The following is a 16,029-nucleotide window of genomic DNA, read 5'->3' on the forward strand; positions in this document are numbered from 1 at the left end:
TTCAAAATATTATAAAGCTAGTCGAACAGAGAGTTATGCAACAGTAGTGTAGACATAGGTAGATAATACAGACCCAGAACTAAACAGAATGACTCACTAGTCAAGAATCTGCCTTATGTTAAGGCGATCCCTAATCCAGAATTCTCTAAATGAAAGTAGTTGAGCTGCCGTAACAACCAGATCCTCACCATGTTCAGAACCAATTATTGCTAGGTGATCAACACATTGGTTCGCTTCCTGAAAAATGTGTTGGAGCGTAGAATTAGTTCTGTGCAAAATGGCATGAGCTTCCTTGATCATTTTCCACTAGCGATGGTTAACCGAAATACCCTCATTGATCCGCTTAACCGCCATGAGCTCATCTGATTTGATTATGATCCCATACGCTTAACTCTAGGTCCTACGTAATTGAGGTGATTGTCAAAAATGTTGGGCACCATAATATGGTTAGGTACCCCATCTGGCATTGCCAGGAACTTGGGGGACGTCTATGTAGTTTGTCGGACAAACCCTCCATTTGGAAACGTTACGAAACACGCGCCTTAGAATGGGAGTGGGGGAAGCGTTTGACAAAGAAGTTTGACTTTTCTTTGTGGCTGTTTGGAGTGAAACGCTCTCTCACTTAATTTTCCTCCGTGAAAGGGCGACACGTGGCCCATAACAGCCGACGGCTTCAGAGGCGTTTGATCGGTTTCCTCCCCACCGCAGTTAAAGTCCCCCTCCCCACATTTACACCATCCGGCAAGGAGAGAAAGAGAGAGAGAAGAAGAAGAAGAAAAAGAAACGTATTCTATTACCGTAGAGAGAGAGAGAGAGAGAGAGAGAGAGAGAGAGAGGAATGGGGTCGGTCTGTTCAACCACAGCAAAGCAAAGAGCAGAGAGCTAAAAGGACTTTTATAACTCTCTCTCCCTCTCTCTCTCTCTCTCTCTCTCTCTCAACATTTCCGATACACACCGACACTGAGGTATTTACTCTCTCTTTGTGGTTTGTGATTCCGTTTTGGAGCTCCTCTCTTTGTTTTCTTTTTCCAATCCTTTTCAACTAGCATGACTACTTTGGGACTCAACACTCGTTGAATGTTTTTCTTTGTTTTCAGTTGGGTACATCTCTCTTAATTTCTACTCCTACCTTTTCCCCCTTTTTTTCTCTATGCCTGGCCAGGTTTACCTTTAGAAAATTTTAATGGGTTTAAATCAACTGCATGCGCCTTTAGATTTTGTGATCTTATTTTCATTTAATGTTTTTCTTATTTGTTGCAAATGAATAAATATATTTGAAGGGGGAAGCAGCTAAGCTAGGCAAAAAGATGTATGGAGATTGCCAAGTACTGTCATCCATGGGAGTGGGGAATGGAGGAGTAGGAGTGTCAACAGACTCCATGTTTTCGTCGCCGATCCAAAACCCTAGTTTCAACTTCATGCCAAATATCCCTTACCACACTTTTTCTCCCCTCATTCCGGTAATCAATCAATTTCTTTTCTCCCCCTTGTAAAATCAAATACAGTAACATATCTCTCCCCAAACCCTGGCCATGGGTTGTGGCGATGCGACCTTGGTGGTTAATCAAGGTCGCAGGGTCGATTCTTCTCCACAACGATTCGTCCTTTAATTTGGGTCATCTCACCGCAGGCAAATGCGTGAAAAAGACTGTGAGAGGGGCTAATGAGATTAGTCCATCAGGACATTTTTCATAACCAAAAAAAACATATCTCTAATTTCTCTGTTGAAAATGTATGTTGATCATTGTTGAATGATGATTTTTTGACTTATTTTTTGTTGGTGTGTTCTTTTTTTTTAATTATAAAATTGTGAATGTAGAAAGAAGAAGGAGGGGGGAATGGGATGACAATGATGAGAGGTGGGAAAGAGGAGATGGATCAGATGAGTACTGGATCGGGGAGTGAACACATGGAAGGGCTATCTGGTAACGAACAAGAGACCGATCAGCAGCAGCAGCAGCCACCTACTAAGAAGAAACGCTACCATAGGCACACTGCTCGCCAGATCCAAGAAATGGAAGCGTCCGTATCTCTCTCTCTCTCTCTCTCTCTCTCTCTCTCTCTACAAGATTAACAAAGTTTTTGCTTATGCGTTGACGGTTTTCAGAAGAATTAACCCTTCGTAGTAGGTAAATTTAGTTCGAAAACAATGACCCTTTTTGTTAATCAAAAACACTAATATGAGGCAGACATATCTCTCTCTCTCTCTCTCTCTCTCTCTCTCTCTCTCTCTACATGTACAGCTCTATTGACCTAGTACAGAAAATTTCATGACTAGAATGAATCTTTTTAATTGGGTTACTTTATCCAACAAACTCTCTTTAATGAAGCATGTCTGTTTGTATAAGTCTATATCATCTCACTCTCAGTGCCAACGAAGTTGTTGATTACAAATCTTGTCCATTTTTAACAATAGTATATCTCATCATCAATGGAGTATTAAAGCTTGCAGTTAATACATCTCTATCTCTACGTCTTCAAGTACTGCTGGTTACGCGGCCAGTGCTGTGCTGCGTGTATTCACCTGTAATTACATTTGTAACCTCATCAGTAATCATGCACCTAATTGATTAGTGGCTTAAATTTGGTTTTTAATTAACAACAGGATGTTTAAGGAATGTCCACACCCGGATGACAAGCAGAGGATGAAACTGAGCCAAGATCTTGGCCTCAAGCCCCGCCAAGTCAAGTTCTGGTTCCAAAACCGCCGTACCCAGATGAAGGTGCGCATGCAATTAACTCTCTCTCTCTCTCTCTCTCTCTCTCTCTCTCTCTCTCTCTCTCTCTCTCTCTCAAATTCCATTAATTTTCACCCTAACCCTAAAGTATGCCAGCTGTGGAACGCGCAAACAAACAAGCATAATGTGCTGCATTATGTTGAGCAATGCTATCACGACCATGTTAGGTACCATGTGATGTGTCATCACTGCATTAGTATAATGTGCTTCACTCCACAACATATGAGGCACATTTCACCAATATTTTCTTGACACATCGCATAGTACTCAAAATTTGGTACCCCAATGTGAAATCAAGTATTTGTGGTTTAGAAATGATTTTCGCACCATAATTTTTCTTGTAAATGAAGTATAAAATTGCTCCATCTTTTTCCACCCCTTTGGCTACTTGGTGAGAAATGAAAGGAAAGGTGTGTAGTTGCTCTTAATGATGAGAAAAAATATATATAAGGAGTATGTTTCCTTATCATCTTATTTGGTAGACGAAGTCCACTTACTCTTCTCACCAAATCTCACCACTTTTTGGTGAGAAACAAAAATGGCTCCATGAGGGGTTTATTTATCCTCACCCTCTCTCACCTCTTTAACCATCCAAACAGGGAGAGAAAGCTCTCCCTCTTCATTTTATTTCTTTTTTTCCCGAATATCCATCATCCAAAGCAACTATTAGTGGTATAATTGGACCGTTAGTGGTTAAAATTACAGAAAACACATAATATTTTCAAATCGTATCACATAGAAAAATTGAGAATGCATTCATTCAATTCATTTAAAAAGAGAGTGCATTCATAAAAATGTGAAATGCATAAAACCATTTTCCGTCATTCATTTGCTTACAATCTAATCTTTTCAATATTTTACTATATAGTGTCATAGTGTGTCACATTTTCCTTGCGTTATCATATTTGCACGGTCAGTTGGCTTAAATTATTATAAGTTACGCAAATAAAATCAGGTATGTAGGGCTATGTTCCTTTCTCTTTTTATAAGGTAGGAGGATTTTTCCAAGGGTAACTTGTTTTTCTTTTCGTTTTTTTTTTTGTCGTTTGTGTGTTTTTGCCTAAAATTTTTTCACCAGTATCATCGAAATAAATTAGAAAAATAAACAAATATCATGAAAGATAAACAAATAGAACAAACATTGTTTTAAAAGAAAAACATGTTTGTTGTATTTGTTTATCTTAAAACACGCTAAATTAGAACGCAGCCTTATTTTGTCTTTAGTAGGTTTTTTTTTAGGGCATTGATTTTCACACTTCTCTTTTTGATATTTACGCTCCTTTTTTTTTGTTTTTTTAGTGTTGAAAGTATGTATATTATTTTTGCTAAAGGATAGGAAAAAATATTGTGAAAATCATTTCTCATCGGAAAAATAAAACTGGGTGTCACTTGCGTTGGTGTTTTTTTATTCCAAAAACTGGGAGGTGAAGGCAAGGCGCATTGTAGGATTATGTGGGAGAATCTCATTAAGTGTGGCCTGTGGGGGTTGCTTTCACAGTCTGTAAAGCCATAAATATACGCAGGTGGAGTGCGCAGTCAACCCACTACACCGCCATGAGCAGCCAGCAGCAGCTTCCCTCCCTCCCCACTAGGAGTGCGTAGGGTATCGCGTGTCTTTAATGCATTCCCCATATTTACACTTTGATGAGTAATGGACTTATGAAGAAGTTAAAGCTTCATCCACACAGGTGTCTATGTCCTCTCTGTCACCCAGCGGTGGCTCAGGATATAATGCGCCGTGGCGGTACGCTGGATAAGACTAGACCCTTTAGAAAATGGATCCTTACCTGTTCAAGTTTCGGACCGGAGGAGTACAGTGATCGAGACTAATCATCTGCTACAATTAACGGTTTGGATTTATTTTTACACTTTGATAACCTGAAATTACTGATATTCTTACTGGTAAAAGTGTATGAGGAAATCCGAACTATTGAATCTACCAATCTGGATTGTCTTGTCCGGTCCAAACAATTGGACTACAATGGAGCCCTGACCCTTTGTTCTTTTGTTTCTTAATAACCTGATGTTGAAGTTAGTTTGCACGCATTTCGATTAATTTTGAAAAGTTAACCATTTGAAAAAGACTTCAGAGTCCTAAAATTTGAAATATTTGGCTTCCATGGGATTTGAATATACAATCTCTTAGAGGGATCCCTTTATCTGTTATTTTTGTTTTGTATTATATGATGATAATTAGGGTAGGTTTGTCTTAAATTAAACCAACTATTTTTTGTCTATTATAATTTTTTAATTAATTATTTTTCTTGGCGAAAGGAATATGAAAAGAAAAAAATTGTGTGCAAAAGCTAAAAAAAAGGAAAAAATTGTGTGCAAAAGCTATAAAAAAAAAAAAAACAGACTAAAGATTGAAAAATTATAATTTTGTCTATAGCTTTTAATTCCTGTTGTCAACACAACTAATCAATGGTCGGATTGACTTTTTTTCCTATGGTAGAAGCCAACCCTGGCCTCTATTTTGGGTTTATGGTTTGGCATATGATTGTTGGATCGAGATATTAAGTTTCTTCACCAAATCTATCTATTTTTGGTGAGAAATGAAATGGACTAATAAATATTCATGCCAACCTCTTAGCTAGTGATTATTATACTCTTGGTTATGATGCCGTCTTTCCATAACATTTTTTAATTTTTGTATGCCTCCCTTCATCCATTGATTAATAAAATCTTTTTTTGTTGAGCGTAGAAAAGAGAAAAAAAGAAAAGAAAAAGAACATGACTAATCAATTTCAAAATTTTGACACAGAGAGTGTTCACTGTCTTTATTTAGGAGGAGAATTAACTTGGTTCAAACCGTCTGTGACTACAGGCACAGCAAGACAGGCAAGATAACGTGGTACTTAGGCAGGAGAATGATAATCTGAAGACTGAGAATTACCGGCTGCAAGCGGCGCTTCGGAGTATAATGTGCCCTAACTGTGGTGGTCCGGCGATGTTGGGGGACATGGCTTATGATGAGCAGCAACTCCGTCTCGAAAATGCTAGGCTCAAAGACGAGGTACTCTTAATGTTTTGGCACAATATATAAGTAAATAACCCACCTATGAGTTGTCAACATGGTAAGGGCGAACATGCACTTGCAACATAGCCGGGTTCGATTCCCCTTGGAGGCAAACCATAATTTAAGTGGGGGGGGGGGGGCATAATGGTGGGTTACTGTGCTAGTTTCTCCCGAGATTTGGATTGCCCAATCGGATCTAATAGTGGCTCGACTGCAGAGTTGTTCCTCGGTTACCATACATATAATGATGTTGAGTTCGCTACTAAATTTCACAAAGGCAAGTGAGACATTACATTTTGGGCAGGTATCATGTCGTTAATATATATATATATATATATATATATATATATATATATATATATAATGATGTTGAGTTCGCTACTAAATTTCACAAAGGCAAGTGAGACATTACATTTTGGGCAGGTATCATGTCGTTCGATCGGGAAGTGCTACAGTATTACATTTTTATTTAGATGCAACGATAAACATATTGTAAATGTCTCAGAAAATTTTTATATCTATATTTAGAACTTCGTTATACATTTGTAACATCAACACAAAAACTAATAGCATACCAATTAATTTTATGTTCAAATGTCATAATTTTTTTGTACAATTTATGAGGTGCATACTATATAAGACCGAATGTGGGACATGTATTGTAGCATTTTTATGTTGTGAACCATGATTTTGTATAGTTGTTGACGATGAATCTAAATTTTTCCTATCTATCTATACTCTATAATAAGCATGTCGCACAAAATGAGAGTATCCAGTAATCACTTTCAATTTCTATTACTGATGAATCGTTCTCGTAGTTCGAACGAGTATGTTGTCTCGCTTCGAGATACAGTGGACGTCCAATCCAAGCAATGGGAGAAGCTCCCCCGCTTCTCCCACCTTCCCTGGACTTGGACATGAGCGTCTACCCAAGGCATTTCGATGACGACTCCATGCCCAGTTGCAATGAATTGATTCCCCTTCCTTTCATGCCGGAAAACTCCCACTTCCCCAGCAGTGGCGACCTGATCATGGAAGAAGAGAAACCGCTGGCATTGGATCTTGCCATGTCGTCCATGGACGAGATAGTGAAGCTGTGCCAGACAGACGAGCCGCTTTGGATGCAGAGTAATGGAAAACAAGTGCTTAACTTTGAAGAGCACGCGAGGATTTTTCAATGGTCCATGAACGTTAAGCCGAACACGGCCAGTGAGTTCCGGTTGGAAGCCTCCCGCGACGCTGCTGTTGTGATTATGAACAGTATTACTCTTGTTGATGCTTTCCTAGATGCAGTAAGTCCCTCCTTTTTTACAACTTATGTTCTATATATATATATATATATATATATATATATATATATATATATATAACTTGAAGAACTTCTTGTTTCAAGGGCTCGAGCCACGGTACCTCACTCTATCACCCCAAAAAAGAACTTCTTGTGAGTGTTGACAATAGTTTTTCAATGTCTTTTACTCATCAATGGATCGACTTTTGTATGTTATTTCAGAACAAATGGGTAGAGCTGTTCCCTTCCATAATCTCAAGAGCCAAAACTCTTCAAATAATAACATCTGGGGTCTCTGGACATGCGAGTGGCTCCCTCCATCTAGTGAGTATTTCATCATGTTCATAGCTAGAAAATCTCAAAAAAATTCGAAATAATTTCCAGTCTTATACTCTTATATACTATATATGTTAAATATTCTTTTCTCTATTTTTTTTTTTCTTTTTCTGGAAGATGTATGCAGAATTGCAGACTCTTTCTCCGTTGGTGCCGACGAGAGAGGCTCATTTCTTTCGGTACTGCCAACAGAACGTAGAGGAGGGTAGTTGGGCAATTGTTGATTTTCCATTAGAAAGCTTGAATGAGCATTTTGAAGGAACTTCATTCCCAAGATATAAGAGAAGGCCCTCTGGTTGCATCATCCAAGACATGCCCAATGGCTACTCAAGGGTTTTGACTCGCTCTTCCTTCCATATATTCAACCTCATTAATTATTCAATGCTTTATTCAACCTCATTATTCAATGCTTTATTTTGCCTTCTACTATTTGTTCTTCAATAAAACTATATATATAATGGCCCTCTCCTTGAAATATTCAAAAGGATGGTGAGATATCTGCATGCCTGGGCCCTTGTTAAAATGGGAAATCTATCTTTAATGTCAATTTTTTTTTGCAGCAATTTTAATTCTGTCAAATCTGTCACATCACGCAAGCCAACCAAACTTACGTAGGAAAATGATATTCATTTAATCCAATTGTTTGAATTTTAAGTTATGTAAATAAGATGTCAAACCCGTACGACAACATTGTTGATTTTTGACATTTTGACACTGTAATAAGTCGAAAATAACTTTGTCAAAGTCACTTGGAAACCAAACGGGTGGACTTACTCTCACAGTCATACTGTAGTACTGACATCAATAAAAATTGATGCAGGTAACGTGGGTAGAAAATGCAGAGGTGGAGGATAAAACAGTTCATCAGATATTCGATCAATTTGTGGAAAGTGGAATGGCGTTTGGAGCTCAACGCTGGCTGGCAGTATTGCAGAGACAATGCGAGAGGCTTGCAAGCCTCATGGCCAGAAACATATCTGATCTTGGAGGTTCTCATTTTTCCTTATTTCTCGTAACCGAAACCATTCTTTTGTAGTTGTTTGATCATAACTTTTTACTTTTTGCTATATTCCTCTCATCAAGATAAATACTTAATCCACATACATTTGAAGGGGAACCTGACAAGTCTTGAAAAACCAAATATAATCGATACTCCGTATAAAAGAATTTAGGGCAAGGGCAGGCTGCATCCTTAACGCATGATTTTACTGACAGTGATACCGTCACCGGAAGCGAGGAAGAACTTGATGAATCTTGCTCAGAGGATGATAAGGAGTTTCAGCTTGAGCATAAGCACTTCCTGCGGCCAGTCATGGACCGCACTTTCGGATTCGGCCGACGACACTGTCCGAATCACCACCAGAAAGATCACGGAGCCCGGCCAGCCGAGTGGGCTCATCCTCAGTGCTGTGTCCACCACTTGGCTCCCCCACCCTCACTACCAGGTTTTTGATCTCTTGAGGGATGAACGCCGCAGAGCTCAGGTTTACCAATTTCGATCTCTTCATTTATATACTCCATCAAACGTTGTTAATAAGTAGTTCTAAGTCATCAATTATTTGGTTTTCTTTGTTGATGTGTTTAATTTGTGCATGGCAGCTTGATGTGCTTTCGAATGGAAATTCATTGCATGAAGTGGCACATATTGCAAATGGTTCTCATCCAGGGAACTGCATTTCTCTTCTTCGCATTAATGTAAGTACATTTTGAACGATGCGATGCGATACGATACGTGATGGCCGATATTTATCTTACCATCACTCAATTTGCATGAATGAATGCGCAGGTGGCAAGCAACTCATCCCAGAACGTAGAACTGATGTTACAAGAGAGCTGCACCGACCAGTCCGGTAGCATCGTGGTGTACGCCACCGTCAACGTCGACGCCATTCAACTAGCCATGAACACCGACGACCCTTCCTCCATCCCTCTCCTTCCCTTGGGTTTCGTCATTACTCCCCTTCCCCCACCCCCCACCGCGGCTAACAACAACGACGAAGTTAACCCTATCCCTGCTTCTTGCGACGACAACGGGAACTTGCCCCACTCCGGCTGCCTGGTCACTGTCGGACTCCAAGTTCTTGCCAGCACAATTCCGACCGCGAAGCTCAACCTTTCCAGCGTTACTGCCATTAACAATCTTCTTTGCAACACCGTGCACCAAATCAACGACGCCCTTATTGGGGGTGGTGGTAGTGGCGGCGGCGACAGTGGCAGTGGTGGTCGTCCTGATGATGGAGGCATTGCCGGCTCACCAGAGGAGCCGGCAGCCGCTGCACCACCTGATCAAACAGATTAGGTATTCACATCATAGTTACCCAAAAGCTCCACCTTCTCTTTCCTTGTCCTCAACCAAGGGTATTTTGGTCATCCGCTCACATGCCATTAGTTTTCCCCCCAGTAAGGTGTTGCTAAATACACCCTTCAAAATTCCCTACACACCCACTCGTGTAAAGCTATAATCAAGGTGGGTGTGGAAAGGAATTTTGAGGGTGTATTTAGCAACACCTTTGCATTTTGACCCTATCACAAGGGTATATGTCCCTGTCCCTTCATGTTTTTGCTGTCCTTTTTTTTTTTGGTGGAAAGAGATTGGGGTGTTTTGGGTAACTATGTAAGGGGAGAAAACTGTGAGGTTAGCATGGTAAATTCGGGTAATGGTAGTAGTTTTTTTTTTTGGAAAATAAAGAGAAGGGACATTAATGTAATGAAGGTGAAGTAGGTGGTTGGTCTGGTTAATTGCTTTTGGTAGATGAGAGAGAGGGAAATTGTGTGGGGAAGTCAAGAGCGCACCAGACGTGATCCTTGCTCTGCATGCCTGGGTGGAAGCTAATATGCGCTGGGTGCACGTGTTAGATTCGAAACCAGTCAGTAGCAAGGGTGGTGGTTCGGGAATTGACTTCTGCTTTTATTTGTTGGTCTTTCCTTTGTTCTCATGAATTTCTGGACGTTGACTTTCATGAAGTCTTTTTACTTTTTGCTCATTCATGCTTGTGTTTTTTTTTAGTTTCAAATGAACCAATTTTGTTCTTAATATTTTGGTTAGGCCATGTTTCCGGCAGTAATTTGCGGAAAAAACGTAAGCATTTTTACTATGTCATTCAAACAAATCAACAAGTTTTTAGTAATTTCATTCACAAACTCATCTACAATTTATTCACTACCGAAAATAACTTGATATTTCTCAGCAATTCACTGCCGGAAACACCGAACAACTTAATTGCATGTTACGAATTTTTTCTCACAACTTATTCACTTCTATTTTTTTTCCCCTATTTGTGAACAAGGCAAACTTATTCTACTACTACTAATCTAATCTACGGGGACGTGAATATATCTTCTGGGATTTGAACTATGAGCTGGTGCAAGGAGTATAAAGCACCTATCGCTTGGTTGACACTCTATTTGTTTTTACTTCCTGATGCCAAAACCATTATTGTAGGAATCCTTATCGGTGACAGTTTTAGAACATCCATGGGAGTATATTTTATTGTAGAAAATATTCAACTACGGAAAATATGGCAATTGGAAATATTTTTACCCGAGTTAAAATTTGTTTGGAAGATTTATATTTGAAGTTTTGGTTATGAATTTCAGGTTATCTTAGTGAAAATTTGACTTACAATGTCTCCAAATTCCAATTGCAAGGCTTGGACTCTATGGTGCCAATTATGTTGGATCCAAACTCTACTTGAACTGAAAATTTTGTTCTCCGGAAAAGACAGGTATTTTCGGTCGAAAAAATAAAAATCAATTTTATCTTGAAGGCTAGCTCTAATCCCACAACAATGGTACCCTACCCTTACCGCATAATTCTACCGCACCATCCACCACACGACACAGGTATTTTTGGTTGAAAATAAATAAAAATCAATTTTATCGATCTTGAAGGATCCCAAGACAAAATTAAAAGCAGTTGCATAGCCCACAACGACCACAACTAACTGCGTTGCCCAGTGGGCCCATTATCACATTTTAAGCAGCAAACTAACCACATAAGTAAGTATATATTCTGTGCCCAATCTTAAGGATCAAAAAGCCCAAGATGGCCTTCTCACATGCTCGGAGGACAAAAGAAGCAATCGTTTAGTAGATGAGTCGATTTCCTTCCACGAAATCCATTGCGTGAATGACATAGCAACATTTTTTAAAATACTTAAATTTTCGCTAAATGTTATTTCGGTATAGGGTTTGTATAGCCTTTTAACCATAGGCGTTCTTTCGGGAATAGTATGGGCTAACGAAGCAAACTCACTCAATGATTAGGGTGACATATTGACAGGGCATAGAATAATGACCTCTTGTTGCTGCAATTCTATATTCTGCTTAAAATAAAGGAAAAAAGGTTCAGCCCATCAGCAACTATAGTACTTAATTAAGTTATAGAGATTCCGAGTTTGCTTGCTTTACCTGCTATTCTTTAAAAAATAAAAAATAAAAAAATCCTTTTCCAAACTTTGTCAAATGGGTACTAAATTATTCCCCAAACCCATGTGGGCCTTGTTTAATTCAATGTAACCACAAAATAAATACGGAGTAAGTTAATCGAGTTTAACTCGTACCCAACTCATTCAAGGTCATTTTATAGGAGAATTATATTTGTTGAAGCTTGACTAGCTAGTACAGAAACTCCTTTTAGGTGTTGGATTACAAAGTAGACAACCCAAATTCAATCGCATGTTTAAAAGCTCTTTTTTTACTACTTGACTCCCGCGGGTAGCTTTTTTACATTTTCCCATGCAAATGCTACTTTACTTATTAGGCAAATCATACTCACACTCAGTGTACTTAAGCAAGTTTTTAATGACATTCCCTCGACTATAAAATTCTAGAAGCCTGTCGCCTGTCGGTAACCTAAGTAAATTAATATCCTTAACAACTACACAAGAAAGATGTTCACAAAAAAAATAATCATAAAGGTAAAACTAATCAACGTTCTTAAAATTGACAAGAATAGAATAAAAATTGTTTACCATGCATAACATATTCTAAATGTGTAATATATACCTTTCAAGGCTCTTACATTGCCATGTATATGTACAAATTCAATTTTCTTTGTAGTATTTAAAACACATTTTAAGTGAGAAAACAGATGAAAAAGAGATATACATTTCTGCTATAACTAACAGTAAATTTACTTGATAGTTCAGGGGTGCATGTGTCTACTTTTATCATTGATGGATGTTATTAAAAATAATTTAAAGTACAAGAAATGTATGTATGATTTTCGTACTCTATTTTATGATTATGCATGTGATATTGAAGCCAAACTAACATCCCTAATAACAGTAAATTTACTTGATAGTTCAGGGGTGCATGTGTCAACTTTTATCGTTGATGGATGTTATTAAAAATAATTTAAAGTACAAGAAATGTATGTATAATTTTCGTACTTTATTTTATGATTATGCATGTGATATTGACGCCAAACCAACATCCCTAATTCTGAAAGTTTATTTTTATAAAGTAATCCGAAAAAAATAAGTTAATGAAGAGGTGATTAAGATTTGGAAACCATGATAAATGCTTAATTATCCAATCCTTATCCACATCTCTATTCCTAAACCATATTAGACCGGGACAGAGACGTGGAGCAGAGTAACATTTTCCCCACAAGGGATGGGTCGGTTAGTCCATCTGATGGCTAGAGATCATTGACAGCAATTCAAAAAAATACTCCGTATAAGACTTGAAAAGGTACGTACAACATGTCATCCAAAGGTTCTTCCTTCCTCTCAGACAAACCATTGGTTCTTTTTGGTTTATATATACAAACATACAAGCCAAAGTTAATTCAAGGTTTTTTCTTTCTTACTTTGATTGATTGAGACAATCATAAGTATATGCTTGGTTTTTTTCCTAAAGCAATCAATTATGCTGGTTGAAGTCAATGGTCCGCTCCTCCCCCTCTGAAACATCACTATCCTTCCATCCCTAATTCTCCAATCAAGTCAACTACTCCTGTCATGGAAAATCAGCTATTGGCTACCTATTTCTTGCCATCTTCAATCCAACTCATGACTCATTTGATTGATGGGATGGGATTTTCTGACTCCCCAAATTTTTAATTGCATTCTTAAAAAAGTACAAAAATCTATATGTGTTGATTTTTTTTTTAATTTTCGTATTCTTCAAATTGTTATTCTCTCTATTTTGATTTGTTTGTTCAATTTGAAAAATTCAACTTATTAAGGGAATATAATCATTACACTTTGAAAACTAAATTTTTCACAAATACCCTTCAATTCAAAATGTACTTATCACATCAATTTAAGGAAGAGAGAAGGATAAAAGAGTATTTTTATAGGATTTCTCCGTTGGTCATTTAAAATTGGACAAACAATTTGGAACAATGAAAAGTTAAAAAGTGGACAAATAAAATGGGACAGAGATAGTAACTTTTAGTGAGTATCAAAATTAATATGAGTTAATTTTTGCACTCTTTAAATTATTAACTTTTAGCGAGTGTTAATTTCGGGAAGTGTGAAAATCAATGAGTTAATTTTCGCACTCTCCTTGAAAGTGCTATTAATAATTTGCGGAGTGCGAAAATCACTTTCCTTAATTGATAGTATCTAACTATCTATCACCCTTTTTCCCCAATGGCTCTTGACCCTAGCTAGCCCTTGATGATGTTAGAGCCTCTGGCTCATCTTCTATGTCGTGATACTCCCTCCGTCTCTTTTTAAGTGTCCTACTTCGTAATTTCAACTTATTAAAAAGACATCATCATTATACCTTTCACATCAACTTTTTCCTCTACTTTCTCTACTTACCCATCATCATTATACTTTTACTCATTTACTTTTTAAAATGGAATCTACTTTTAGGGACAAAATAGACAATTCATCAACTTTTACCCACTAACTTTATAAAATGGACACTTATTAAGGGGCAGCCCAAAATAAAATACCAGACTATAAATAAAGGACGGAGGGAGTAATAAAATCTCTTTTCGATTGTAAAAAAAACTATCTATCACCCATAAACAATTCTTTCGTTTTAATTTGGTATTAGGAAAATGCTATCAACAACCGTTAAGGTCGAAGAAAGTGTATTGAAATGTTTAAAATATGTAAAAATGTGATGCCGAAAAAGTGTATTGAAATGTTTAACATATATAAAAGTGTATAGTCGAAAAATGGTATTGATATTTTTTTTCATTCGTTAAACCTAATCTATTCTATCTTAGGGGATTTGAAGAGGGGAATAAGTACTTACAGGAATCGAACCTTACCCATATGGATAAGAGTATAAGGAAGACAGAAACTGCACTCCATACCACTTGTATTGAAATGTTTAAAATATGAGAAAAAATTATTTCCACCTTAGGTGGAAACTCTTCCACCTTAGGTGGAAACTCCATGGTTTCCACCATGCATTGCGGGTTCCGCCGTGTATTTTTTTCAATAATCTAAACCGTTTATTTTGTAGGGCTCATAAAATAGTACATATTCACAAAAAATTAGCTTTATTAGACATGCATAGGTATATAAAAAATTAAATCTTAGTTTATAAAATAGAAGACTATGGATAGTTTAACTTTAATCTTATTTACCGTCGATTTTTTAAACCAAACTTCAAATTTTTATATACCTATCCATGTCTGATAAAGTTGATTTTTTGTGAAGATGTACTACTTTGTGAGCCCTACAAGATGAACGGTTCAGATTACTATAAAATATGCACGGTAAGGCCCCCAATTGATAGTGGGGGAAAACCCAAGTTTTCCACCATAGGTGGATGGAATTTACACTCTTAAAATATATAAATGTGTATGAAAGTGTCAATAAATGAACCATTTTTTTTTTTTTTTGGGTAATTTATACATGAACCATATTGCTTGAGAATATTTATTTTTATATGATATCCGAGCGGAGCCCATTTCAACCGCAAAAAAATACTCTCTCCATTCCAAAATGAGTGTCTTGTTCGGTCTCCAATGCAAATTTTAAATTGTTAATATCTTTCAATCTACAATGTTTTTAAAGATTTTAAAATTTTTGTATAATAGAACTAATTGAGATATATCATATAAAATCTATATTGCACATAAAATTCATTATAGATTAAAAAATATTAACAATTTAAAATTTGCATTGGAGACCGAATGAGACAGCCATTTTGGAACGGAGGGAATATACTATATGACAAAACGTACAGTTTAGCTCCAATCCATGATTTTCTAATTTTTGAATCAATGTCCGAACCATTACTTCACGGTCCCAATTCAAAACATACAGATTGATTCGGTTCGGACAGATTTTACGGTTCACCTTTTTTTAGTAGTAGTCCTAGCTAGTTAAATATGACAAAAGTACTCTAGTAATACTCCTATATGACAACTTGTATAGCAAAGATTGAGAGCTTCCTTTATAGTATACGCAACCTATTTTAGATCAAACTTGTTTGACTCGTTGAGACATTTCCACAAATTTTTGTACTGGGGCTTGTCCATCCGGCTCTCCAAGGATTGGATGACCTACTTGCATTCATTAGAACCATTATTCTCACCTGCCCTTGATTTGGGTTTGTCCTATTGCTGGACAATGGGGTTTACTTTTGTACTTGGTCCGTTTGGTTAAACCCATATATACAAAGGCTGTTTGAGCTTTTTCCTGTGAGCTGATTATACTCACCTGCCACCA

The 16,029-nt window shown here is 37.3% G+C and overlaps 1 protein-coding gene across 3 annotated transcripts; it reads left to right on the forward strand.

Annotated features, from left to right (window-relative positions):
* The first annotated feature begins 756 nt into the window (after window positions 1–756).
* On the forward strand, window positions 757–10,365 carry LOC131308206 (homeobox-leucine zipper protein ROC3). 3 transcript variants are annotated; one of them, XM_058335058.1, is made up of 12 exons: window positions 757–965; window positions 1,281–1,460; window positions 1,820–2,022; window positions 2,606–2,723; window positions 5,566–5,754; window positions 6,576–7,049; window positions 7,268–7,369; window positions 7,499–7,714; window positions 8,202–8,370; window positions 8,597–8,865; window positions 8,981–9,076; window positions 9,168–10,365. In XM_058335058.1, exons 2-12 carry the CDS (start codon window positions 1,308–1,310, stop codon window positions 9,678–9,680), a joined length of 2,502 nt encoding a protein of 833 aa, XP_058191041.1. In that variant the 5' UTR covers window positions 757–965; window positions 1,281–1,307; the 3' UTR covers window positions 9,681–10,365. The 3 variants fall into 3 exon arrangements, with proteins under 3 accessions (XP_058191041.1, XP_058191042.1, XP_058191040.1); XM_058335057.1 differs by lacking the exon at window positions 757–965 and adding an exon at window positions 1,063–1,101; XM_058335059.1 differs by lacking the exon at window positions 1,281–1,460.
* The last annotated feature ends 5,664 nt before the right edge of the window (window positions 10,366–16,029 follow it).

The sequence above is a fragment of the Rhododendron vialii genome, chromosome 11a (assembly GCF_030253575.1).
Source record: "Rhododendron vialii isolate Sample 1 chromosome 11a, ASM3025357v1".
Classification (NCBI taxonomy): domain Eukaryota; kingdom Viridiplantae; phylum Streptophyta; class Magnoliopsida; order Ericales; family Ericaceae; genus Rhododendron; species Rhododendron vialii.

What these genes read in the sequence shown, in the direction of transcription:
- LOC131308206 (XM_058335057.1), top strand. Translation starts at nt 1,078, where the DNA reads ATGTTTTTCTTTGTTTTCAGTTGG. An exon ending in ACCGCCGTACCCAGATGAAG is followed by an intron (nt 2,724 to 5,565) that starts GTGCGCATGCAA and finishes CTGTGACTACAG; the next exon opens with GCACAGCAAGACAGGCAAGA. An exon ending in TTGATGCTTTCCTAGATGCA is followed by an intron (nt 7,050 to 7,267) that starts GTAAGTCCCTCC and finishes ATGTTATTTCAG; the next exon opens with AACAAATGGGTAGAGCTGTT.